Source organism: Dreissena polymorpha, chromosome 8, assembly GCF_020536995.1.
Source record: "Dreissena polymorpha isolate Duluth1 chromosome 8, UMN_Dpol_1.0, whole genome shotgun sequence".
NCBI classification, from domain to species: domain Eukaryota; kingdom Metazoa; phylum Mollusca; class Bivalvia; order Myida; family Dreissenidae; genus Dreissena; species Dreissena polymorpha.
Genome location: NC_068362.1, coordinates 2,192,281 through 2,219,560, shown reverse-complemented (window position 1 = coordinate 2,219,560; position 27,280 = coordinate 2,192,281). Strand labels below are relative to the sequence as shown.

General features: G+C 35.5%; 1 protein-coding gene across 1 annotated transcript in view; it reads right to left on the bottom strand.

The window, feature by feature from the left end:
- LOC127842898 (uridine-cytidine kinase-like 1) overlaps positions 1 to 26,846 on the bottom strand; it is a 119,358-nt gene extending 92,512 nt beyond the window's left edge. The window contains exons 1-9 of the mRNA XM_052372708.1: positions 26,685 to 26,846; positions 20,688 to 20,962; positions 17,086 to 17,192; positions 13,488 to 13,658; positions 12,517 to 12,588; positions 10,694 to 10,945; positions 10,166 to 10,284; positions 9,217 to 9,310; positions 4,721 to 4,783 (exon numbers count right to left, since the gene is read on the bottom strand). Of these exons, the coding sequence (XP_052228668.1) occupies positions 4,721 to 4,783; positions 9,217 to 9,310; positions 10,166 to 10,284; positions 10,694 to 10,945; positions 12,517 to 12,588; positions 13,488 to 13,658; positions 17,086 to 17,192; positions 20,688 to 20,962; positions 26,685 to 26,737 (1,206 nt within the window). The 5' untranslated portion in view covers positions 26,738 to 26,846. The remainder of the gene's footprint in view (positions 1 to 4,720; positions 4,784 to 9,216; positions 9,311 to 10,165; positions 10,285 to 10,693; positions 10,946 to 12,516; positions 12,589 to 13,487; positions 13,659 to 17,085; positions 17,193 to 20,687; positions 20,963 to 26,684) is intronic.
- Between the last annotated feature and the right edge of the window lie 434 nt (positions 26,847 to 27,280).

Here is a 27,280-nt window from a genome sequence, read left to right as displayed (position 1 = left end):
TCATCCGGAAACCATTTTACTATTTAGGGTCACCGTGACCTTGACCTTTGACCTAGTGACCTCAAAATCAATAGGGGTCATCTGCGAGTCATGATCAATCTACCTATGAAGTTTCATGATCCTAGGCGTATGCATTCTTGAGTTATCATCCGAAAAATCATTTTACTATTTCAGGTCACCGTGACCTTGACCTTTGACCTTGTGACAACAAAATCAATAGGGGTCATCTACGAGTCATGATCAATCTATCTATGAAGTTTCATGATCCTAGGCGTATGCGTTCTTGAGTTATCATCCGAAAACCATTTTACTATTTCGGGTCACCGTGACCTTGACCTTTGACCTAAAAATCAATAGGGGTCATCTGCGAGTCATGATCTATCTAACGTTGAAGTTTCGTGATCCTAGGAGTATGCGTTCTTGAGTTATCATCCGGAAACCATTTTACTATTTCGGGTCACCATGACCTTGACCTTTGACCTAGTGACCTGAAAATCAATAGAGGTCATCTGCAAGTCATGATCAATCTACCTATGAAGTTTTATGACCCTAGGCGTATGCGTTCTTGAGTTATCATCCGGAAACCATTTTACTATTTCGGGTCACTGTGACCTTGACCTTTGACCTAGTGACCTCAAAATCAATAGGGGTCATCTGCGAGTCATGATCAATGTACCTATGAAGTTTCATGATCCTAGGCCCAAGCCTTCTTGAGTTATCATCCGGAAACCACCTGGTGGACGGACCGACGGACCGACCGACCGACATGTGCAAAGCAATATACCCCCTCTTCTTCGAAGGGGGGCATAAAAATAATTAATTTGTACCTATTCATAAGCATTTTGTAGAACATTACACGATCTTGACATTGTAGTGTTTTTCAGTTGTATGTGCCATGTAAAAACATCATAATCTTGATAAAATACTCTTCAAAATGACGCAAGACCACACATTTTAATATAAACAAGATTATTGCCAAGCAATATATGTCCGTCTCTACCATTGTCAGAATAATTTTTTTATTTATTCCCATAGAATTTTTGACCTAGGAACAAAATGAAATGACGTGCATAATCTCCATATTGCCATCTGTCCATATTTCAAGTTTCATAAAAAAATATGAAGAACTTTAAAAGTTATCGCAGGATCCAGAAAAGTGTGACAGACTGACGGACTGACGTACAGAGGGAGGTGAAACTGGTAGGGAACAACAAGAAAATTCTTTTAATTGATAACACCCTTCAAATAAATTTTGTTTATGAATAGGTGCACTTTCCAAGCTTGCAATTCAAAACTCTATACACACTACTTATAGAGTCATTACATGATTAGCTCATACACTTTAATTAAGGTTTAATAAGACCTATAAAAGCAGCTTCATAATGAAATTACTTGAAACATAGGTATTAATAAGTTGCAACTTACAGCAAATAAAACCATGGGCAACTGGATAATACGTTACACTGTAAATCCAATATAATGCACAACGTCAAAATGCAGAATCCAATATATCGCAGATGGGTAATTGCTTTAGCTTGTAATGCATTCAATCTAAATTTAAATTCACTTGTCCATTGGCTTTTATAATTAAATCTGAACAGTGCCCAGTGAAACCTCTGTTCCATAATAAACTGAATACTTAACACTTCTTAAAAATGGCATATGTTTGTGTTTATAAAATTTTTAAGCACATTGATCTTCATACATTTATCATCATATTCATACAAGAAAACTTTCTCACTCAAATTGATGAAAAGTACGAAAAATGCTTTCAGAAAATGAAAGGTAAAGTTACCAAGCAAACAGTCTGTTCTGACCAATTTCCAACACCAGCTGGTCAATTGGCTGAGAGGAATGAACACGGAAGTCTAAACTCCACAATACAGTGGAGGTTGAACTTGATGACATTTTCTGAAAGCATTTTTCGTACTTTCCATCAATAGTAAGAATGTGATGATAAAACTATTATAATTAAAGAAAAATTATGGCTTAATAATAATTTGTAATGAGTTAATAAGAAAATACTACTTAATGTGTGTATGCATTCAATATTTATACATTTATTTTATTTTTGATTCAATTTACATAAATTTCTTTATAAAACTCAATTTTCTTTTAAATTTCGTTACAAAGTTTATTGTTGGTCTTTAATATAGTTATTGTTTGTTTAAGGCTTCATAATGTATTTGACTATTTTTATGTTTATTATTGGCCAACAAAGACATTGATCCGTTACACCAGTAAATACCAGTTTAGATTAGAGCTGCAACGATTCGATCCGATTCATCGAAAATCGATTCGAAATGCTTCGATTCGATTACGATACCAAACCTACCAAATTCGATTCGATTCTTTAACATATATACATATATATACATAGATACGTAAAGAACGCTGTATTCTGACTATTGATACGGGAAGGTGAAGGTTTTATCTTTACCTGTAATTACGACGCGCGCGATTGGTTGCTTATTACTTTAGTCATCCAATCAATAAGCGCATTACGGTCTACTTTCGGCAAAAAGCGTCAAAATGGCTGAACAAGTTGTTGCCGACAAATTGAAATTATCAGATGCGCCTAAGAAGCTAAAATCAAAAGTGTGGCAGTATTTTGGGTTTCGGGATGGTAGCCCTACCGATAAAGCAAATTGTAAACTGTGCTTCACGGATGTGGCGTACGCTAAGTCCGGCTCAACCATTAATCTAATGCAACATGTCAAACGCAAACATAACGTTGATTTAGCAAGACTAAGAGGTCGCACAAGTGCAACAACTGAAGTCGCGAGCCAGAAAAGTAGTTCTATTTCTGTTGGAATTCTGTTAAGTTTATTAGAGAATGTGATTTGTCCTACAGGTAACAGGTGATGCTGTCATGGCACAATGGTAGACATGCTTATAGAGGTTTTGGGTAAAAGTATAATAGTGATAGTACTACCATTCAACTGATTCCAGATACGTTGTTATGATTATTTATTTATCTTTTATATTATTGTGTAATCAACACAATATTCTAGTCAGAAGTTTTTATATTAAAATTCCTAATTTGCTTTTCTTTTTTATGTGTTGTATTGAAATCACATTTGAACAGAAATGTTAATTTTGAGGCGTAAGAGTGAATATATGATAAAACTAGGTTTGAAGATGAATCGAATCGAAAAAATCGGTATCGGAGTGTCTGAAATCGAAATCGAATCGAATCGAGCTGTTGGTGAATCGTTGCAGCTCTAGTTTAGATGCAACAAATTACACACCACTTATGAGAATATCCAGATTATCTTTTTCATAAAATCTCACATTATGATAATTAGCCATACAAAATGTCCTCTACATCTTTAGGACAGTTCAATACCAAATCTTCTGAATGCTCAAGGAACACATAACCTCGACCCACTGCATAATAGGTTGTGTGTTGTCAGTGCATAACTAAAATACTGTATTCATACGGTGTAACTCTTAATTATTGGACACCCAATAGTAATATTAATGACTCTACCTTTTTGGACAATCGTAGAATATCAAAATTCTTTCTAGTTGCGTTGATCTATTGACACATTGGCGTGCTTTTACAACCGGATGACGGTCATACAACCTGTCAGCTGGTTAAAAAGTAAGTGGACCGTTACATTTGCTTTATTTCGGCACATTTGGTCATGTGTACCTGATATAAAGTAGATTTATGCAACCTCTGGCGGGAAGGACTTGACAAACTTCAAAATGCACACATGTATTGTAGATAATTTTTCATCTGTATGGTTAATTTTGTTATTCAGTTGAAATTATCTTTGTAAAGAAGCAATAAGTTCTGCTTTATGTATTCAGAGCTTTTGTTTTGTATCGATCGAAAACAAATGCCAATTGATGATTTTACTAATTGCTGATAGAGGGTTATACTACAGAATATTAACTACTGATCTTTGTACTTGGTGGTGAATGTTAAACTATGGTATTCTTCATTAAAAATATCAACAAGTGAAATGGATTTAAATTCATTGACAAAATATCTCCAAGTATTCAACACTTCTTGACGTGGTTTTCACTAGCACACACAATTATTAAGACAAAGCCGTCATACAGTGGACTATCCAAATGTAGATGCAATATGCATATTTTCAGCTTGCTTTTTTTTGCCCGATCGAGAAAAGTACCGGTACCAGACCAAGTGGAAAAATTGTCTGCAAAAAAACCTGAAATTGGTTAATTGATTTTTTATATTATAAAATTGATAACTAAATAAATAATCTATTGTCAATTAGTCAATATTATATTAACTTAGGTTCAAGCCATAGAGCTGCATAGGGAAAGAACTAAATGTTGCAATTATTTTTTTTAGAAACCTTCAATTGTTAATGTTTTGACAGTGTAGTTTTTTCTATTTTGAAAGTGCCGTATTCCTGTACTTTATACAGAAGGAAAAAAAATGCTGATTTTATGGATCTGTACATTTTGGAGCACTGACTTCTGGGAATATTTTTCTGTATCTTAATTTTCGGCTATGAAACTATTCAATTATTGTTATTATTAACAACTTTTTTATAAAATGAGTACTAACACACAACATAAGCTTGTTAAATCTGACAACCAAATTTGTTATCTTGTTACACATGTACACTACTTTGATTGATGCTTTGCTTGATGTTATTATTTCCATTGATGAAAAAAAAGATGAGAACATTCTTATAGAGATAGTACCATAAAGGTATGAATACATAATAATCTTTACCTTTTTTGTATCTAGTCTTGTTCCCTCATATGGAATGCCTTGTGGAGTTTCAATGATAACTGTCTGAAATGGCAGCAATAAACTTTATTAGAGTGATATTATGGGCATCTAACAGTATATGCTATGTTTATAGGTGTCCATCGCAACCGTTCTTTATTTTTGGTGTTTTCACTTCATATACACTTATATTTGTTAATGCAACATCAACATACTAAAACAATATCCAGAAAAGAGAAAATGCATTTGAATATCAAGCGTGCTTTCGTTTTGACAACTGACGACAGAAATGATTCGAAGTACTATGTGAATCTAAATTTAGTTTTAGTGCAGATTCGTTCATACGACACAAAGGCACAATTTTGTTTTACGGATCATTTCGGTTTAGAGGACTGGGTGAGTCATGTAAACTATTGAATATCATATATATTTTTATAAACAACTGGTAGCAAGATGAGTTGCAGATAATTGGTCAGTTACCACATTTTAACTAACTCTTTTGACCTGTTAATACTTTTCAGCTCAATTCAATAGTGAAAAATGCCCATAATATCACTTTAACCTAGTGAACCTCAGTGCCTATTTCTTTCAATTGTTTTTTTAAGAAGGCCACGACTGTTAGGTAGCCAATTGTCAAATTTGTTATAAGGTTCCAAACAATAGTGCATATCATGTGCCTTAAACATTTGAATACTGGAGCTTTGGCAAACAATGACTAATCACCCCCACACCACTTCAGTAAGATGGGCCGAGATATAGGGCGAATGACCATAAGGCAGCTGTTAAGATGTTGTCAACCAAAATACTAAAAAAATCAATATTTTGAAACTGAAGCTCTTACCAAATCTAAATAGGAAACATATCAATCACAGGACGAGAGATGTGTTTGGCAGAAACACAAAGCCCCCTATTGCGCCGCTTTGAAATGACATTTCAATTTATCATTTGGCAGGTTTAGAAATTATCTCCCTTTTAAAGCTTATTACTTCCCTTGGATTGTATTTTTTTACTTTTGACCTTGAAGGATGACCCTGAACTTAAAATTTGTTTATGATTATATCCTTTTAAAAAATATTACTTCCTTTGAGAAAATGATCTGTACCTGCCAAATGATATACACTTCAACACCGTTATTTCGAACACCGATAATCTGAAGTCACCGTTATTTCGAAGTATTTTTCAGGTCCCAATATTGCTTCTTCTTTGTTTAATGTAAAATTTCATTGTTAATCCGAACTTCGTTAAACCGAAGAAATCGTTAATTCAAAGTGATTCAGTCAGTCCCAACACTATAATTCACACCTTATTAACAATCTTTAATCCGAAGTCAAAACTGCAAAATACTGAGCGTAATTTCACACCTTTGTTGTGGCTCTTCAAAAGCCGATAATTACACCTTTGTCGTCTGCGCGAACTCCGGTGTTCAAAGAGACAACGCTTTAGTTATTAGTTAAAAAAATGTCAATTAATTTCCGAAAATGTATAAATATGTATGTATGTCCAGGGTTTTTTTTTAGAAAAAGGGGAAGACACTGGACGCTGGGTAAAAGGGGAAAATCAAGCGCGAAAGAGACATATTTGGGGGAAAAATAAAAACTGTTCATTTCAATGTCTATAACTCGCCTACAGACTTCAGTTTTTTTTTAGAAAAAGAGGCATGTCTCTGACCTTTTTGTTCTTTAACACATGAACAAGTATGATATTAAAGTCAAAGTCCTAAATAAAGTTGCAGGTGTAGATCTAATAATGGGAAATGTTTTCAACTGGGGCCGGGGAATGATGTCAATATTATGATTTCAATTTTATGATGAATGGGTTGACGATCTAGATCTGCCACAGTATTGGAAGGGAAAGGTGCGGCAGCTGCCGATTGTCTACTTTCACTTTCACAATAATCCCACAGTATTGATCGATGTTGATTACATGTACCTCCGAATCCTGCTGGGTTTCAACTGTTTTTGATGATTCATTTTAAAAAAAATGCGTCAACGCAATTAATATTTTCCGAGTCCGAATGTTTTATTTTGTTCGTGTATGAACGCCAATTGTGAGACTTTTTTCTGTTTAAACGTTTATATCTTGGCTTTCACATAACCCGTATGAAAATTTGACTGGTTTCCGGTAATTAATTGACGAAACACCCGTCTCGAACAAGACCGGAATCCAGTAATATAGTCACATGATTAATATGATTAGTTGCCCGGTTTCCATGACGTAATTTAAGAGCTATATATAGAATCACTGGGATTCCCAGATTTGAGTGTTCGTCGGGAGAGAGAGAGAGAGAGCGAGATCGTTGTACATGGTACAAATTGGATAAGTGTCGACTTCCCAAAAGAAAAAAAACATTTCTTTGAGGGTAAAATTATTATATTTTGGTGAAAATTGTATTTTAGGAGGGGAAATGGTATTTTAAGGGGAAAAATTCTGGTAGGGGAAGACGCCGAATATCGGCGTCACTTTCTTAGTAAAAAAAACCCCTGATGTCTGATAATTTGTGCTATTCATTATATTTTATATTTTGTGTCATAAGACAAAAATAAAAACAAGAAAAATAATCGTTTTATTCCTCCGTTTGTTACAAGTGGAAATCTATTGCTATCTGACTAGCATACGCTTTTCAGTAAGCATGTAACAGAACCATGTGAATTCCACAACATTTCATTTTTTACAGAATCAAAGAAGTCTTCTGTCAAATGTTTATTTCGAATTATCGCTAATCCGAAGTTTTTTAAACGGTCCCGACGACTTCGAAATAACGGTGTTGAAGTGTAAAATAGAAATTATCTCCTTTTAAAGCTTGTTACTTCCCTTGGATTTTGTTTTTTGACCTTTGACCTTAGAGGATGATCTTGACATTGACCTTTCACCACTCAAAATGTGCAGCTTCATGAGATACAACATACATGCGTGCCAAATATCAAGTTGCTATCTTCAACATTGCAAAAGTTATGGCTGATGTTAAAGTTTTCAGACGGATGGACAGACAGTTCAAATGCTATATTGATGTTTCAATTTAAGGTAGCGCACTTCTAATGATTTCCCGCGATTTATTTTACGATCATTGCCGATCTTCAATGATCGGTTATTTCCGAGAGATGCATTTTATTTTTTTCAAACTTCTAATTTTGATATGTGTTTACCTTATTCATTTAGAATACATTATTTTCACTATAAATATTGATTTTAATCCAATTATCATTTGAAAAATACGATTTCGCTATTTCTTGAAAGATTGTCGAGCCTTTTTACCTGTTTACTTATGGATATCTAATTTAAAATTGGACTGAAGTGAAATAGTCGTGGCCGAGTGGTTAAGGCGATGGACTAGAAATCTTTTGGGATCTTCCAGCGCAGGTTCGAATCCTGCCGACATCGCATACTTTTTGCAACGCGTTTTATTTCTTTTCTAACATAATTTGATTTAATATAGCATATAAGCTATGCTTATTGTTAAATATGTTGAAAATTGTATGCACATCCTTCAATTTTTAAAATTAAAACGTAATGGCTAAATTGGGTAATTTACTGCTGAAAATACGAATGATGCATGTTGCATTTTTATTTTTATTTCAAAAAGTAAACGGTAAATCTGTCTATTTCTTGGTATTTTTGCTGTATATAGTGTTTTTATAAAAAATAAGTTTAAAATATAACTTAAATGATACTATTTTGAATTTTATGACACTTTGTTTTTAACCGACCCAATTTTTACTTGGCTGAAATCACTTACATTTCATGGCGCTATTCCATAGATAAAAATTTGTAAAAAATAAATGTCTGTAAAAGAGTACTTATTTCATCTTGTTTAAACTTTAAACACCTTTACAGCATCTGTACACACCAACTGCATGCCCATATTTGGAAATTTGAATGAATTATGGAACTTTTATATACCCCAGGGGTGAAAATAAACTGGAAAAAGCCGAGCGTGGGGGTGGTTTTGAAAAACTCGGTATATTTTTTTTAAAGCATGAAAAGCCTACCTACAAATTTGCATGTAGTTCAGTGAAATGATGCTGATTAAGAAAATAATTAATCAGATTATATTTGGATATGTGCCCATTAGAGGTGCGCTACCTTAAGATATATGGAAGTAGTTCGCTCTACAAATTTGTAGCATTTTATGCAACTGACCAACTGACTGATAAACCAACCAGCAGAGTGACTCAAATATCACAATTCACAAACCTCTATTGCGGAGATATAATGAGCTTCGTTTTGGAAAACTGGGTTTAATGCATGTGCAAAAAGTTTCATCCCAGATTAGCCTGTGCAGTCTTCCCAGACTAATCTGGGGCAACATTTTCGGAATCACCAATTATTTTGTTTAAAAGAAGTCTCTTCTAAACGAAAATCTGCTTAAGGCGGAAAGTGTCATCCAAGATTAGCCTATGCCAAATGCACAAGCTAATCACAGGGAAGACACTTAACGCACATGCATCAAGAAAGCGGCTCATTATGATCCTAAGTAAGGCAGAGTGTCGTGGTCCTCTCACCTTGTGTGGTAGAAGGTCCATGGCGTATTCAAACAGCAGTCTCATGAGCCTCTTGGAGTAGAATATGAACTCATCACGAGATGTGTCACGATTTCTGAAGTCACATTTATTGAACAATTAATAAAAGGCATGGCACAGCAAGATCAATGAATGTAAAACAAGCAAATTTGTTGAATTGATATCCCCCGCAAATATGCTTCTGGACACAAGTGTTATATTTGACACAAAAAAAGCATTTTGGAAGATTCAAAGGGCCATAACTCCGTTATTAACAGATGGTGTACAATGCCATTTGGTGTGCATCATCCTCTTATCCATATATATATATATACTCATACCAAGTTTCAATGAAATCCGCCAAAGCACTTCCAAAATATTGCTCCGGACACAAGTGTGCCGGACGGATGGACAACGCCAAAACAATATCCCTCCGCCTATGGCGGGCGGAGGATAATTATTATTATTATTATTATTTGTGGGACATTTTGTCTTGATTTCGTGGGTAATCCCAACAACAACTTTTTGAAGACAGAATTTCCGTAGGCATGAAGGACATTAATATCCAACATAATAAACGCATACATCCTACATTTGGTCCACAATTCAGCTACATCCAGCTACTACATTAATTAAGTTTGTGAATGAAAGAACCTTTTGAAACTAGAAATTTCTCTCTCTATACAGTTTTCATAAATCAACTCGCCACCCACTTGTCTCTTGAGTGGATAGCCCAAACTCATTGATTTACAGAAACGGAGGAAATCCTATCACTAAAGAAAGTCACAGCCCAATAGTAGATACTTGACCTGGGTTTTTTAAATGCATTTTGAACTTGTCTGTGGAGCAGTTATACAGCAAGTTAAGTCTATTTACTCTAGTATTTATTTCTTCTTGGTCAAAATGGCTAGTCAATATTGCCAACCCTTGACCCCTCTTTTATTTGATCTACCTAATGAATGTGTGAATTCCCTTGATCTGTGATGTGTTCTCCATGACTTTCAGGGATGATGGCAGTGGATGACCGTTGTTACCTGCACTGGCCAGGCTCTGTCGCAGACAGAAACCTCGCTGAAAACACATACACAACTCATGGTATGGTGTCGCCCAAGGCTCATGTCAGCTCCATGGTAATAAGTAAAAAATCTCACCTGATATGTTACAAATTAACCTCACATCACAAAGTACACTTGATGTCACAAAGCACACCCAATATGTAACAAATCACTATACAGATTACACTTACACACTAATAAGTCCCCAAAAAATTATTGTACTGACAAAAATGAAAATTGAGAACAAACGATATTTTGCAGCCAACCTTACACCTGCCGTATATAAGTACATTTTATCAACAACAAATTGTTCAAGCAGGTGTTTCAAACCTGTATTCTGTCTTATTTGGCTTATCAAGGGCCACACTTGCCTTCCAACTAGACTGCACAATTCTTAATTCTCCAAAAGCAGTATCCTGTCTTACCATTTTGAGTTGAGAATGCACATGGCGCACTATCAGATCTATAGCCACTTTGTTGCTTCCCCCACGGGGGACGATAATATCAGCGTAACTCATGGTTGGGGCGATGTAATAGTCAAAGGCCGGTTTCACGAAGGTGTTGTACTGCTTGAGCACCCCTTCCACGTCCCTGCCTCGCTCTGTGATATCACGCTTCATACGCCTTGCCAGACGAATGTCACTGTCTGTGTCCACAAATATCTTCATGTCCATGAGCTACGAGAACAAAATATAATCAAGTGATGTCAGTTAACCTACTCACACTTTTCCTGGCCAAACCATTAATTGCCACAAAAGAATAAAAATACATTGTTTGTAGCAATAAGCGACAAGGGTCATACATCGTAGTATGACGAGTGTGACAAAACGAATAGATCTTTATTGCTTTATTGATAATGTGTAAATAACACCACTTGGCTAGCAACTGCTGTTATCAGCAGGCAATAAGGGGGCTTTTGTGGTGAGTTTTAGCAAAAACGAGCTTGAATTGTAATGGTGAGAGCATACTTACTTTTTACAAATGTTGGACACAATTCATTTTATCTCAGACATATCAAAAGAGAGACTATCCGGACAACATTAAAAGTTAATTATTTTATTGTACATTTACAAAATTAGAGGAAGCCTCCAAATGCAGGGGTTTGATTGAGGCAAAGTCAGAGGGGAGGAAAATTCTGTCGACTGATTTTGACTACGCGAATGGCGCACATAACACAATGACAAACCTTAAAACAGACATTAAAATAAACAACTTCTTGAACTTCATAACAATATTTCTTTATAAAAACTTGTTAAACTTCACATTAAACATACTGAGGATGCAAAGTAAACAGTAAAGTCAGTATTTATTGTGATCAATAGCAGTAGTTTTTCAATGTATTGAATTACAGTTAATGGACTAAATATAAACAAACACACTTGAGTGTTCTTCTTGTGTTAATGATGTATTAAACTGAGTTAAATTAATATATTTAATTTGTTTACCTTTCAACATCTTGCATTTCACATCTTCACTCAGTTCAATGCTATTTCAGTTAACTGAACAGCATGACAAACATAATAAAGCAGAATATGCATATGAATCTGATTATACACACACCCACTAACATATAAATCAAATTAGGTTTGTCTATTTCCATGTTCGAACGATACTCTTTCTAAATTGTTTTACTTCACGCGTAGACTAAACTCCAATTTGCAAACACTGGTTGACGTGACACAAATTCACTGAGCACATTTCTTAACAAAATATGTGTTGCTTGTATCTAAAACGTAGTCTTTTTCGTTGACAAACACATTTCATTATTCCTATCAGACTAGGTGATGTCAGTCGTTTATTCGATTGCTATTTGTCATTTCAATAATCTTAATTTTCGCTTCACAACGGCTCTATTTGCAAACTAATCAGCTTAGAAATTCCAAACGCGTTAAGAAAACGATTTTAATTGGAAGATTGGGAAACGACAGCCAATTATATCACTCGTTTCAAAAATGCTTAGGCAGAATCTACCAGTGTGAAATGCAGAGAGATTTCGCAGGCCGCGGATATTTCGGGCTGCTTATGAAATACGTCCGCAGAATCGGTGGTAGCCCCTCTCCCCCACATTTTTTAAAACGAATTTACGCGAATCTCAGAAGTGACCCCCGGGACAACACGATCCGCAGAAATCCGCTGAAAAATCACACCCCTGAAATGAAACATTGTACACAAAAACATCTTTTTCCTGGATATTTTAACGTGTTACAATTCATGCATTTTTTAATGCACAACATATTGCAATACTTACAGGTAATAATTCTTTGTTCACAAAGGTCATGATGCCCTCAAATATCACAACATTGGCACCATATATAGTTTTCTGAAAACATAAAAGAGATTATAATGTTATCACAATTATAACACATTTAATATATATTTCAAATACATACCAGAATAAAGAAAATACTTGTTACAAGGAATTTTTTCATAAAAAATAACCATTAGCAAATAGTGAATTTTCAACTGTTCATTTTACTTTTTATGTTTTATTTGAACTAAATATGGCAAAAGTATCTCAAACAAGAGATGTGTTTGTCAGAAACACAATACACTCTATTGCGCCACTTTGAACTAAAATTTCATATCATTTGGCAGGTTTAGAAATTATCTCCCTTTTATAGCTTATTACTTCCCTTTAGTTTTATTTTTTGACTTTTGACCTTGAAGGATGACCTTGACCTTAATTTATTTTAGATTATATCCTTTAAAAAAATATTACTTCCCTTGTGAAAATGATCTGTACCTGCCAAATGATATAAAATAGAAATTATCTCCCTTTAAAGCTTGTTACTTCCCTTGGATTTTTTTTTGGCCTTTGACCATGAAGGATAACCTTGACCTTTAACCACTCAAAATGTGCAGCTTCATGAGATACACATGCATGCCAAATATCAAGTTGCTATCTTCAATATTGCAAAGTTATGGCCAATGTTCAAGTTTTCGGATGGACAGACGGACTGACTGACAGACAGTTCAACTGCTATATGCCACCCTACCCGGGGCATAAAAAGTATTAAAATTGTAAACAACAAACATTTACCATATTCTATTAAATGTATATATAAATATATGTGCACAAAATTTCTTATGTACACAAGGTATTAAACTTACATACTGAGGCATAAAAATTGAAGTTTTGAAGAAAAGAAAAAATATTTTTTTAAATCTTATTCAATTTTTTGCATGCACAATTATTTTTAGAGTGTTTTTTTAACTTACAGTCTGAGTCTCTCGACTGTGTGAGAGGAAGTTGTAGACTGGTACATCCACTTTCTTGCCAGAGCGTAGTCTAGCGAGGGTTTTACCAAGGAGTTCAAAGTCAAAGGCATCAGGGTGATCAAAGTTGTACTCGTTCCGGTTGGCCGCTTCATGCTCCTTTTCTCCCAATACCTAACACGTGTACATAAATAAAATATCGTAAAAACTCAATCATAAGTCTACCTTCTCATACGTCAACGGTATAAAAATGGTTCGAAAATGTGACATTTTGTGCATGTGCATTTCATAAGTCGGGTAAAAATTACAGACATTTGGAAAATCAGCGTCAGTAAAATTGGGACCCCATCAAATTTATTTCTGATTCTGTGACGCAACTATATTGATTACTATGTTAATTATATTAAACACAGATATTATTGTAGTTAAAAATAGTATTACCATTCAATTTGATAATTAGTAATAACCCAACAAAACACTGTGCCATTATTTAAGATATACGTGTTTCTGCCATTGTTAGGAACTTTGCTGGGAGTTTGTAAATCGGAATTAATCGATATTTCTCGGAAAATCATAGATAAATGTATTCGTCGTTTCAATGCTTAGGCCGAGTAATTACGGCAAATCTGAACTCAACTTGCGTAAAACACTTGCTCAATCAACCGTTAAACTCCACCTCTGTTCTCTGCAAAAAATTTGAAAGGCAGAGCTATGCACGTGCTATTATTTAATTGGATGATAGCCATTAATGAACAAACACACATTGGTTCAGCATGTCGATTTCTAGACAAATGAAGCCAATTTTGTCGGCAAGAAATTTGTCGCTTTATGGCTTTGGGCATGAAGCGGCTTTCCTCTTATGACGTCAAACTGTCAATTCACACGGAGAGCAATTTTTCCAGACTCTTTGTTTAAAAGTCCAGTAAAAATACACTTGCTTACATTAAACTTTGGATTAAATTATTACAAAGCAAAAGTGAAGTTGAAAAATATTATTTAATTAATTTGCGTCAGTTAAAATAAGAGGTTGTGGGCTGCAAATCAATGGGTTTTCATGAAAACAACAACCATAACCGCGACGACTCGGGGATCAGTCTACCTCGATTTTTTTCATGAACGATCTCATAAGTCGAGACTATAATTTTAATCAATTTTTGGAGGAAACAAGATATGTGTTTGTCAGAAACACAATGCCCCTACTTCGCCACTTTTATTGATTTTTTTTTTAATCATTTGGCAGGTACAGATAATTTTTACAAGGGAAGTAATATTTTTAAAGGGATATAATAAAAAATATTACTTCCCTTGTAAAAATGATCTGTACCAGTCAAATGATAAATAGAAATTATCTCCCTTTAAAGCTTGTTACTTCCCTTGGATGTTGTTTTTTTACCTTTGATCTTGAAGGATGACCTTGACCTTTCACCACTCAAAATGTGCAGCTCCATGTGATACACATGCATGCCAAATATCAAGTTGCTATGTTCACTTTTGCAAAAGTAATGGCCAATGTTAAAGTTTTTGGACGTACGGACAGACGCCATATATTTGAAATTTGACCTTGAAGGATGACCTTGACCTTTCACCACTCAAAATGTGCAGCTCCATGAGATACACATGCATGCCAAATATCAAGTTGCTATGTTCACTTTTGCAAAAGTAATGGCCAATGTTAAATTTTTCGGACGGATGGACAGACGCCATATATTTGACCTTTGACCTTGAAGGATGACCTTGACCTTTTACTAATCAAAATGTTCAGCTCCATGAGATACACATGCATGTCAAATATCAAGTCGCTATCTTCAATATTGCAAAAGTTATGGCTAATAAAGTTTTTGGATGGACGGACAGACTGACTGACTGACGGACAGTTCAACTTCTATATGCCACCTTACCGGGGGCATAAACATAAATCTCGACTTATGACTTCATTTTTACGGTAAACAGAGTAACCGTTGCAACACCTACACAATATTTGTATCTGTACAAAATGTCACCAGGGCCTGTTTTCACTACACAATGCTTAGACTTTTCTAATTTGAATATTCAAATATTGCTTTAATTTTGAGTATAACTTGGCATTAAATTATTATTCTTGTAGACCCTTTTGTAATGGCATAATCACTAGAGGTAGCCTGTATATATTTAATCACTGGACGTATTTTTTCGTTCAAGGTCAATTCTTTATTCTTAAGTTTAAGAATGGTTTGGAGAATACTGGCCCAGCTTTGCCTGCCTTGTGTTAGAAGCTCAGCAGGTTGACACTATGAACCTACATGGGATTGTTTACCATAACACTTTGACAAACACAACTAGAACTTTCCCCATTGTGTCTGTAATACTTCTGCATGTCACTGTGCAGCATAACTATTTTTCTTACAAACAGATGGATGGACATTGGTTCCAGTTTATCCTTGCCCCATTTGCATCAACCAGGTGGTTTGTTAGAGAAGGGGGGGGGGAGGGCTTATCCTTGCCCCCATTTGCATTAACCAGGTGGTTTGTTAGAGTAGAGGGGGGGAGGGCTTATCCTTGCCCCCATTTGCATTAACCAGGTGGTTTGTTAGAGTAGGGGGGGGGGGGGGGGGGGGGGGGGGGGGGGGCTAGGATAAAATTACAAAGCTTATTACTAGCCTCTAATATCTGTTTGAGATCAATAAAGTCTTGGACAATAAAGAGCTTTATTATATATCTGTTAAATGCATTTAACAAAATACAGGTTGTATCAATCGTTGAAATACGAAATCCCGTATTACGCTTCTTGCTGTTTCCAATTCCGTACTACCATACTAGCCGGACTTCTTCGACCCATTTAATGACGTCACATTCGGCGCACCGAAAATATAAATATTTTATATTATGAAATATATTAATTAGAACATCGTGTGACGTCATTTCTGTGACGAAACACAATAGTTTTATCTAAACTCTCTGGAATTTAAGGACATGTCGGACGTGGTGTTTTTTTTACAGTAAACTATTTGTTAAAAATATCGAACAAATTCATTGGAGTGTGTATTTTGGAGTGTGCGTTTCTTATGCTTAAATGTTTATTTAGATAGGAATACAATAAAATAGTGAGGTTTAAACTAAGTTTCAATAAAGACATGGAAGAATAGAAGTGGAAGTGCATATTGTTTCAACGTTTTGTTATAAACATCGGATTAAAGTTGTCAACTTAATTGTTATAAAGATTGGATTAACAATGGCATTAAGGTAAGCGTGTCGAAAACCTGTGTTTCCCCGGTTAATATGTTTGCACGTTAATTTACATAAACTGTATTCATAGTCTTAAAAACTATGGCGTACCGTTTTAGTCATTGTTTTGTCAGTTTTGTTAAAGTAAACAATACGATTGCTAACTGTTTTCGTTAGTTATTGTATATAATAAAAGGAATATTACGCTAGTCAATTGTTCCAAGAGTTTGTATCACTCTCATGGCTTGTGCTATTTCGCATCACACTCGAGGCTCAGCCTCCAGTGTGATGCGTCATCACACAAGCGACTCGAGTGATACAAACTCTTGGAACAATTGACTAGCGTAATATTCTGTATGTATTTTCACATTAGTGAGTATGAAAAGAGTGATTAGAGTACCTTGTAGAAGGAGTCCATGCTGAGCAAGCTGACCCAGGGCACACTGAGAGCCTCTATAATCCGCTTGGCAACCGTTGTTTTCCCAGAGGCACTGCCTCCACACAAACCTGTAAGCAAGAAACCAGTTGTGCTAAGAAACTGCAGAAATATTAATACCGTATTTAACCATGTATATCCAATTAACAATTGTTTTTTTGCGTTTAAAATCGGGTATTCGTCCCCATTCCCAAAATGAAACAAGGGATGTGTTCGTCAGAAACACAATTCCCCCTATTGCGCCGCTTTGAAAAAAAATTATTTTTTTTATTTTTTTTACCTTTGACCTTGAAGGATGACTTTGACCTTGAACTTCCACCACTCAAAATGTGCAGCTTCATGAGAATGCCACTATATTTATTTATTTATTTTTACCTTTGACCTAGAAGGATGACCTTGACCTTGAACTTCCACCACTCAAAATGTGCAGCTTCATGAGATACACATGCATGCCAAATATTTAGTTGCTATCTTCAATATTGAAAAAGTTATGGCCAATGTTAAAGTTTTCGGACGGACAGACGCCATATATTTGACATTTGACCTTGAAGGATGACCTTGACCTTTCACCACTCAAAATGTTCAGCTCCATGAGATACACATGCGTGCCAAATATCAAGTTGCTATCTTCAATAGTGAAAAAGTTATGGCCAATGTTAAAGTTTTTGGACGGACAGACGCCATATATTAGACATTTGACCTTGAAGGATGACCTTGACCTTCACCTTTCACCACTCAAAATGTGCAGCTCCGTGAGATGCATATGCATGCCAAATATCAAGTTGCTATCTTCAATATTGAAAAAGTTATGGCCAATGTTAAAGTTTTCGGACGGACAGACGCCATATATTTGACATTTGACCTTGAAGGATGACCTTGACCTTGTAAAACTTTCACCCAGTTTTTCAATGCCAAAATGACGAAACACTGATTTAAATACAAGAAAACTAGCAAAATCAGACCAAAAATGGCCAACACTTTTATATTGCGCAATCAATATAGCGTTCTGCCGGTGCAAGCAAGCATCTGCAAATTTTTCAGAGACATCACAATACACAGACCTGCTAAAAATGAGATTATTGAGATTGTTAATATCTTTCAGTGTTTTTTCCACCATTTTGGGAATGAGGCCGGGTCTCTTTGGATTGGGAAAATTTGCGGCATTTTGACTAAAATTGGGAAATTGTTTTGCTAAAAAATGATTCAAAATTGAGAATACAAGTGTTTTCAGTATTATATTTACTTCGTTAAAACTTATATAGATGGGAGTTGAACAAAATATTGAGATCTAAAAAAATATAGATATAACAATGTTTGTTTTGTTTTTTTGAAAACCGTCCATAGAAATGTTTAACTCCCATTTGGGAAATATATATTCTTTTTTCCATTGGGAATGGGGCTGATTAACGGACCTGATTTTGAATGAAACAAGAGGGCCATGATGGCCCTGTATGGCTCCACTGCTGAAAAAAAGGCTGAAACAAATATTCTCGGCATGTGATAATACTTAAATATAGGCCCTATTTAAGCACATGTACAATTTTGTGACCCCCTGGGCTGGGTCAAATTTAACCGCAGGGGCATAATTTGAGCAAACTTAGTAGAAGACTACTATATCTCACTACATACAAAATGTGGTAGCCCTAAGTCCTAGAGTTAAGGACAAGAATATTTTAAAAGTTTTCACAAAATAAGCAAGATATAAGCGTATATAATGTTCAATTTTGTGACCCGCGGGTCAGGGTCAAATTTGACCCCAGAGGCATTATTTGAACAAATTTGGTAGAGGTTTATTAAATGTCACTACATACCAAATTTGGTAGCGCTAGACCCAATGGTTATGGACAAGAACATTTTTAAAGTTTTCACAAAATAGGCCCCATATAAGCGTATGTTCAGTTTTGTGACCCCCGGGAAGGGCAAAATTTGACCCAAGGGGCATAATTTGAACAAACTTGGTAGAGAACTATTACATGTCACTACTTACCAAATTTGGTAGCCCAATCAATTATGGTTAAGGACAATAACATTTTTAAAGTTTTCACAAAATAGGCACTATATAAGCATATAATCGATTTTGTGACGCCCAGGACAGGGTCAAATTTGACCCCTGGGGCATAATTTGAACAAACTAAGTAGAGGACTATACAATGTCACTAAATACCAAATTGTGGAGCCCTAGGCTTAATGGTTATGGACAATAATTTTTTATAAGTTTTTACAAAATAGGCTTTATATATATATGTTCAATTTTGTGACCCCCAGGGCAGGGTCAAATTTGACCCCATGGATAAAATTTGAACAAATTTGGTAGAGGACTATTAGATGTCACTACATACCAAATTTGATAGCCCTAGGCCCGATGGTTATGGACAAGAACATTTTTAAAGTTTTCACAAAAAAGGCCTTATATAAGCATACGTTCAATTTTGTGACCCCCCGGGGCAGGGTCAAATTTGACCCCAGGGGCATGATTTGAACAAACTTGGTAGAGAACAAACCAAATTTGGTAGCCCTAGGCCCAATGTTTATGGACAAAAAGATTTTTTAAAGTTTTCACAAAATAGGCTCCATATAAGTGTATGTTCAATTTTGTGACCCCCAGGGCAGGGTCAATTTGACCCCAGGGGCATAATTTGAACAAACTTGGTAGAGGACTATAAAATGTCACTACATACCAAATTTGGTAGCCCTAGGCCCAATGGTTATGGACGAAAAGATGTGTAAAGTTTTCACAAAATAGACCCTATATAAGCATATGTTCAATTTTGTTGCCCCCGGGGCAGGGTCAAATTTGACCCCAGGGGCATAATTTGAACAAATTTGGTAGAGGACTATTAGATGTCTCTACATACCAAATTTGATAGCCCCTGGACCAATGGTTATGGACGAAAAGATTTTGAAAGTTTTCACAAAATAGGCCTTATATAAGCAAATTTGACCCCAGGGGCATAATTTGAACAAATTTGAAAGAGGTTCACCCCAGGAACATTCCTGAGAAATTTCATCAGAATTGGACCAGTAGTTTAGGAGAAGAAGATGTTTAAAGGAAAAGTTAACGCACAGACGCACACACGACGGACACAGAACAATGACATAAGCGCCGCTGGCCTTTGGCCAGTGGAGCTAAAAACAACACTGTCTTTCAACTCTATTGAATTCCTAATGATATTTAACTTGGATGGATGTTTAACTCTCTTCACCTGTGGTAAGGCCATTACTTTTGTTATAACGATAGAGCCTAAAAAAGGAACGTGCTTTGTTAACAATGCCTTTATAAAGCAAAAGGAAAAAAGGTGTATATTCTTCAATTTCTTAACCCTTTCTTGCTCAGAAGCAATGTGAAAATGGCTATATGCAACCAGTAACTCGCAGGCTGTTCAGGTTTATGCTGTTTGCTACTCATCAGTACCTTAGCCTGGGTAAGATATCAAGCCTTTGAAATTTGAAACTAGTAAGAAAGGCCATAATTTAATTCCATTTTCTAAGGGACTTCAAACAAGTTCAAGTGCATCTCTAAGCTGGTAATAGTTAAGGAGATAACAATGATACAGACTTCTCCTCACCAATGACAAAAGCCTCCTTGAGCTCTCCATGGGTATTATACCAGGGAGGCCTGCCCGCTGTATACAACACCCGTATCCCTGACTGATGGACTCGAGCCATAGACTTCTGTGCACCACTCGACGTCGGCTTCTTCTTGGGCTGTAACTTGGTCGGACTCTGTGGGAACTTGCTGCTTGATCGAGGAGGCCGCTCATTTTCGCCCTTTTTTATCACAAGTTTAAGCGGTGATTCTACTGGCTCGCCGTCCCCTTTCTCTGCCTCCTCACTGCTACAACTGAAATACAGACTGATATAATACAAACTGGGATAATACAGACTGGGTTGGTTCAGACTGGGATAGTTCAGACTAGGATAAGTACAGACTGGGATCAAAACAGACTAGGATAGGAAAGACTAAGATAAGTACAAACTGGGATCAATACAGACTAGGACTAGAAATGGCGAAGCAGAGGCCAACGCGTATTTCCACGCCGCATGTTTTACCCAGGGGGCGCCCCAGGGTTGGTAATGGGGCCATGCATAGTTGAGATTGACCATATTGTCATGAGAGATGTTCAGTATCAATAAGAAGTAAATCAGTGTAGAAATGAAGAAGTTAATGTAAAATAACATAAAACAAGAGATGTGTTTGTCAGAAACACAATGCCCCCTACTGCGCCGATTTTATTTATTAACAAGAGGGCCAAGGTGGCCCTAGTTGGCTCACCTGAGAGGAGTCGGTTCATTGAATCTTAACCAAACGTCAAACTTGACCTAGATATTGTCCAGACAAACATCCTGGACAAGTTTCATCATTTTTTAATCAAAACTCTGGCATATGGAGTGTTTTTGTTTTTGTAAGATTTGACCTGGTGACCTTTATTTTGAGTTGACCCCCCCTTACCAAACATCAAACTTTGCTTACAAAACTAAATATTATGACCAAGATTCATAAAATCTGAAACAAAATTGTGACCTCTTGAGTGTTTACAAGGATTTTGTATAATATAATGAAAATTTGGACAATCTAAGGGCAATAATTATTGCATTAATTATGTGATTTTGCTCATTATCAAACTTGACTGAGATCTTTCAGCAACTTTGATAATCAAGGAAACAAGTGTTGCGAGCAAATTTCATGAAATTGGGCCAAAATTGTGACTTCTAGAATGTTCGCATGTTTTCAATATCTACATGTAGAGAAAACTGCCCTGCCCCCTGGCGGCCATGTTTTTTCACCGATCTGGACCATTTTCGAACTCAGGGCTTCCCCTGGCTCAAAAATTTATGTAGCCAACATTTTCACCAAATAGATTTTTGTGTAGCCAAATTTTAGAAATTGTAGCCAAAGTTTTAGCCAAGCATTATGGACTGCCTGTTGCAAGTCTAGAAGTAGACAAGAGACTTATATTTGCTTTTATACGTTTCTGCATGTTTACAATTAGAGCACTTGCCTTGGTATACGTACAATGTAGCGCAACTTATGTCATCGGTAAATTTAATTTAAAATTAATACCCGTACTAATGCGAACAACTCAAGACAATATTAGTCTGTTCATTTTATGCCATTTTACTTTACGATTTTTGGGAAACATAGCCCCACAGCACTTTAGATGCGAATGGTGGTTAATCAGTCAGGCGTGAAAAACACCATGTTATTTATCGGTAAGCAAATTCTCGGTTTTCTGGGGTTTTGGGATAGTCAGTTAGCTTTGTTATAGCTAATACACTAAATTGTTCCTACGATGTACTACTCCACGATAAAATCGTAACCAGATACCAAATGGGATCCACATGGAAATTTTGCAATTAGATGCAGTATTACGTAAAGCATTTTAACAAATTATGACAGAATTAATTAGAACAAGTCAACTTTAAATGTTTTCATGAATAATCTTAAATGGGTTTATAATTCGCTAACTGCTTTTACTCAAATTGTTTTAAATTGGCAGCAGTCTTAAAACAGATTTAATTGTTTATTTAAGCTGATAAGATGTGCAGTTACACCATTATTTTGTTTTCACACCAGACACTTTCCTTTGTCTCGATGCCTGGTTCTGACCGGTGTTGATGCAGACTGCGTTTCTAATTTTACAGTCAATAACACGGTGATGTATTGCATCACAGTCTACGGTTTACAGAGTTTAAAATCTGGGACGGTACTTGACTGGAATACAAAGCCTTCGCCTATTTTTTTATTTGTCAAAATTGCTAAATTTTAGCCATTGGCGAATTTGGCGAGCGACTGCGGAAGCCCTGGAACTCGTCCGAGATATCAATGAAACCAATGTTTTGACCAAGTTTCATGATGATTGGGCAAAAATTGTGACATCTAGAGTGTTCACAAGGTTTCTCTATAGCCATATAGGTAATACTTCCCCGCCCCCTGGCGGCCATGTTTTTCAATGGACCGGAACCATTCTTGAACTCAACCAACATATCATTTAAACAAACATTTTGACAAAGTTACATGAAGATTGGGCATCAAATGTGACTTCTTCAGTGTTCACAAGGTTGTTTTTTTTTACCTAGTGACCTAGTTTTTGACCCAGCATGACCCAGTTTCAACTCAGTCAAGGTATCAATGAGACAAATGTTCTGATCAAATTTCATGAAGATCAGACAATAAATGTGGCCTCTAGAGTGTTCACAAGGCAAAATGCTCGACGGACAAAAGGCAATCACAAAAGCTCACCATGAGCATGTTGTGCTCAGGTGAGCTAAAAATACAGACAGCGACATCCCTGATGAGCGGCTCAATTTCTGAGAATGATGGTCAAACAAACCCTTAATTTCTATTAAATTACTTGAGGTCATGTTTGTCATCATTGTGTGATACAATTAATCAAAGCGTCTTGGTTTTTCACTTGGTCATCAGAAAATTATGATTGTGTGACTTCGGTAATGCTGTGATGTTTTAAATCCTTATAATAATAATTTTAACCAGTAAATGACCCATTCATTCCAAACACAGGCTATTCCTCCCAAGTGGAAGTAAAAATTACCATGATTAGAATCCATAATTCTTAGAAAATGTGTTTCCAGCTTAAGTTATCAGCTAATGTGCCTTGAATAAAGATATACAGTGTAATAATACCATTTTAAAGCAAAAGTACACTCCATTCCCTTAGGTGAGCCTGAGAAAAACAATAAAGGTTGTAAATACAAAAACAAAATGTTTATCATGCTTAAACCTATTTTTTGTTTCTTTATTGAGCTGAAAACATATTTCAATTCTTTGTTTTCTAGTTTTAGTAAAGGGTGGCAATACCATCATTTGAAACACTGCTGAACTCTTAAGGATGGTATTTTATCAAGAGGCAGAATAAACACTACGATCTAAATGCATGCATCATTTCCTTTGTGGTTGCATAACAACATGCAGAATATGTTCAAGGTTATTTCTGCCCACACAAATGACTACATTTTGGGGGCTTTTATTTTCCAGACAATGGTTAAGATACAAGATACAAACTTTTATTTCAAGTCGGTTAACAACAAATAACAGTATAACATTAGCTATGTATAGCTTTTGACCGACACAATTATTATATTATTATTATAGAGAAAATGTTTAAGTACAATCTAATGTCGGAGTTGTAGAAAATTGTAATGGTTTATCTATATATTGATGATGATGAAAGTAAAAAATGTGTAGTAGATGATAAACATTTTATTAGGAATTTACTTTGAAACTTTAGAGGTTTGAATTCAAAGATAAATACTATTATGGTTATACAGTCAATCTTGTGGATGCGACCACTTGTATTAAGCGACCTTTGTCTTATGCGACCATTTTGAAATCCCACGGAGCTTTTTCGCTATGTAATGATATTGTATTAAGCGACTTTTGTCTTACGCGACCAGCGACCGCTGATTTTTGTGTATTTTGATGTTCGAATTTTGAATTAAGCGACCACTTGGAGGTAAGAGTGGTAAATCTATTTATCTTTCAGGAACAAATCCGTGTTAATTGTTTATCTAAGCCGATAAGATGTACTGTTACACCTCTGCTTTGTTTTCACACCAACCATACTGATAATGCTTTTTCTCGTTGACCGGTTCTGACCGGTATTTTTGTAGACTGCGTATCAATTTATTGAGTTGAATAATAGAGGAACGTATTACGCACAGCCTACAGCTTAAATAGTTAACTATGTGGAAAGTTAAGAGACAACACCGATTTTTCTCGAGTGAAGATAACAGGTGCAGAAACAATGCACTGTATGCAACAAACATTTCCTGAGAAGTGCGGAAAATAAACTATTAATAGGCAACATCTGTCGGAATCCGTACATTACCAATTTGTATTTATGCTAATTAGTAGATATTTGTTAGCCAATCACATTGTTATTTACTTAATAAATTTTCCAATCAGGTCTGTTTGTTTGTTTTCAATTGACGTGTTTTAATTTTTTCAGCTAATTATGTATCATAATCGAGTCAGATTTCCTTAAGCGTACATGCAGAAATTAAAATGTCAAAACGAAAAGTGTTAACGTTGAACGAGAAAATTCGGGTTTTGGAATTGTCAAAGAGTAAAAGTGCACATAAAATCGCTGATGAGTTTGGAGTCGGTAAAACTAAAATTCAGAACATTCTTACGCGTAAAGCCAAGGTGCTTGAAGACGTGGAAAATAATGTGTCAGGTAAAGAAAATGCGAAAAATATTTCCTTTTCTATGTTGTTTTTGCAAATAAATATGTACACACGATTCATTTATAATAAATGATAATTTGTAATAAGTGAAAAAATAAAACACATTATAAGTAAAATATTGTTTATGTTTTGTGTTTATTTTCATTTTGTTATAAAAGTAAGCATTCTTCCAGAATGGCCTTTTTTATTTAAAGACCATTTTTTTAAGAGACCGCTTTTGATTACTCCCTTGAGTGGTCTCTTAATACAAGATTGACTGTATATCAGTACCGGTAATATGTTTATGATATATTTTTAAATAAGTTTTTTTATTTTCAAAGGTTGCTTTCCATCTTATTCAAATATAATACATTTCTGAAATCTAAAGCTTTAAACATTGGTGAGAATTCACACCAATGTTTAAATCTTTAGACTTCAGAAAGGTGCTGATATGACAAAAAAAGTTTTTTAAGCATTAAAATTAAAACGAGTCTGTCATGATTGACCTAAAACTGCACACATATGTTAAGTTGTTGATGCATGCTCTACAAAGGTTTTCTCGATAAAATGTTTATGGATCACTAAATCGTAGTGAAATATCGAAGCCAGTATTTACATATAGATAAACCATTACAATTTTGTGATGTGGAACAACCTCCCCGCCCCTACAGCTTTACATCCTGATCTTGAAGGGTTTAAGCAGTCCCTGCCTTCCCCTTCTGCCCCTTGAACTCTGGGAGACATGTTTTATCAGTTTTTAACCTTAAATCACTTCATCTTTTAATTCTCACTTTTTCACTTTTAAGACTTTTACCTGCACTGACTGCACACCTCTCGATAATACCCAAAAGGGGAGTTAGACAGTATATATAGATAGATTTTATCGAAACTACCGGTATATTATTTCCAGGAACCTGAGCGCTATTAGTAAAGTTAGCACTAAAGATGAAATTATTCATTTCACTGTGAACGTGTTTCACGAATCAACGGCACAGATGCTGTCAGAAAATACCAATTCCATTCATTAATGATGATCATGATGATGCAGCATACTGTCAAGTGTGTGGAGTAAATGTGTAAATGCAACATTCATTATGGCAAAATATTCATTTGAATGACCACTCATTGACATCTAAATAAACAACCTTAAACTGATAAAATAAACACGCTTTTCAAATATCGAAACAGACAACAACATAACAAGTCTGTATTTTTCAGACGGTCTAACTTCAAGCACGTGTCTGGAAAAACGCCAACGCGCAACGTGTTTCCTCAATTACCTTTACAATTAACAACGTGACACTTCGGTAATATTCAAGCCCTATTATAAAGGTACCATTTTGATCATGATTTTTAAATTATAAGTGAGAATAAAATACCTATCTCCATCTGAACTCGCAGAGCTCGCCCTGTCAAACTTAAACTCTGACATGTTTTGTTTAGATTTACAAACACAATCGCCTCCGTCCTTCGCTCCGATTGGCTTGTCAGTTTAACGGAAATCTCCGAATCGCAGTCGGTATTGTCCGCAAGAACTCGGTAGTTTGTGTACATCAAAGGGAGTCATGTATTTTCTGTATAAATACAGTGAATCTAAAATCCATTAATAAAAATCATTTTAAAATGCATTAATTATCAACAATTTTAATGCATCGACATTTAAATTCGTGAAAATTATATTGATATGATAAATATAACTAAATAAATATATTTAATCTACATTTATGTCATTATCTATATATTTTGAATAACCTGATACTGTGTATCACCTATTAAAAGATATTGCATTTATAAACATGGCGACATGGATTCGACCACAACTCCTCATGCATGTGAGGTTGGTTAGTGGTCCACAGAACAAATCTTTCAGTAAAAGTATTTTAAAACCGCTGTTTCCATTCAAAATGGGTCCCAACTTTCATGACTCAAGTGAAGTCAATTATAGTTTGAAGTGCAAGGACACACTCCGGGTCCT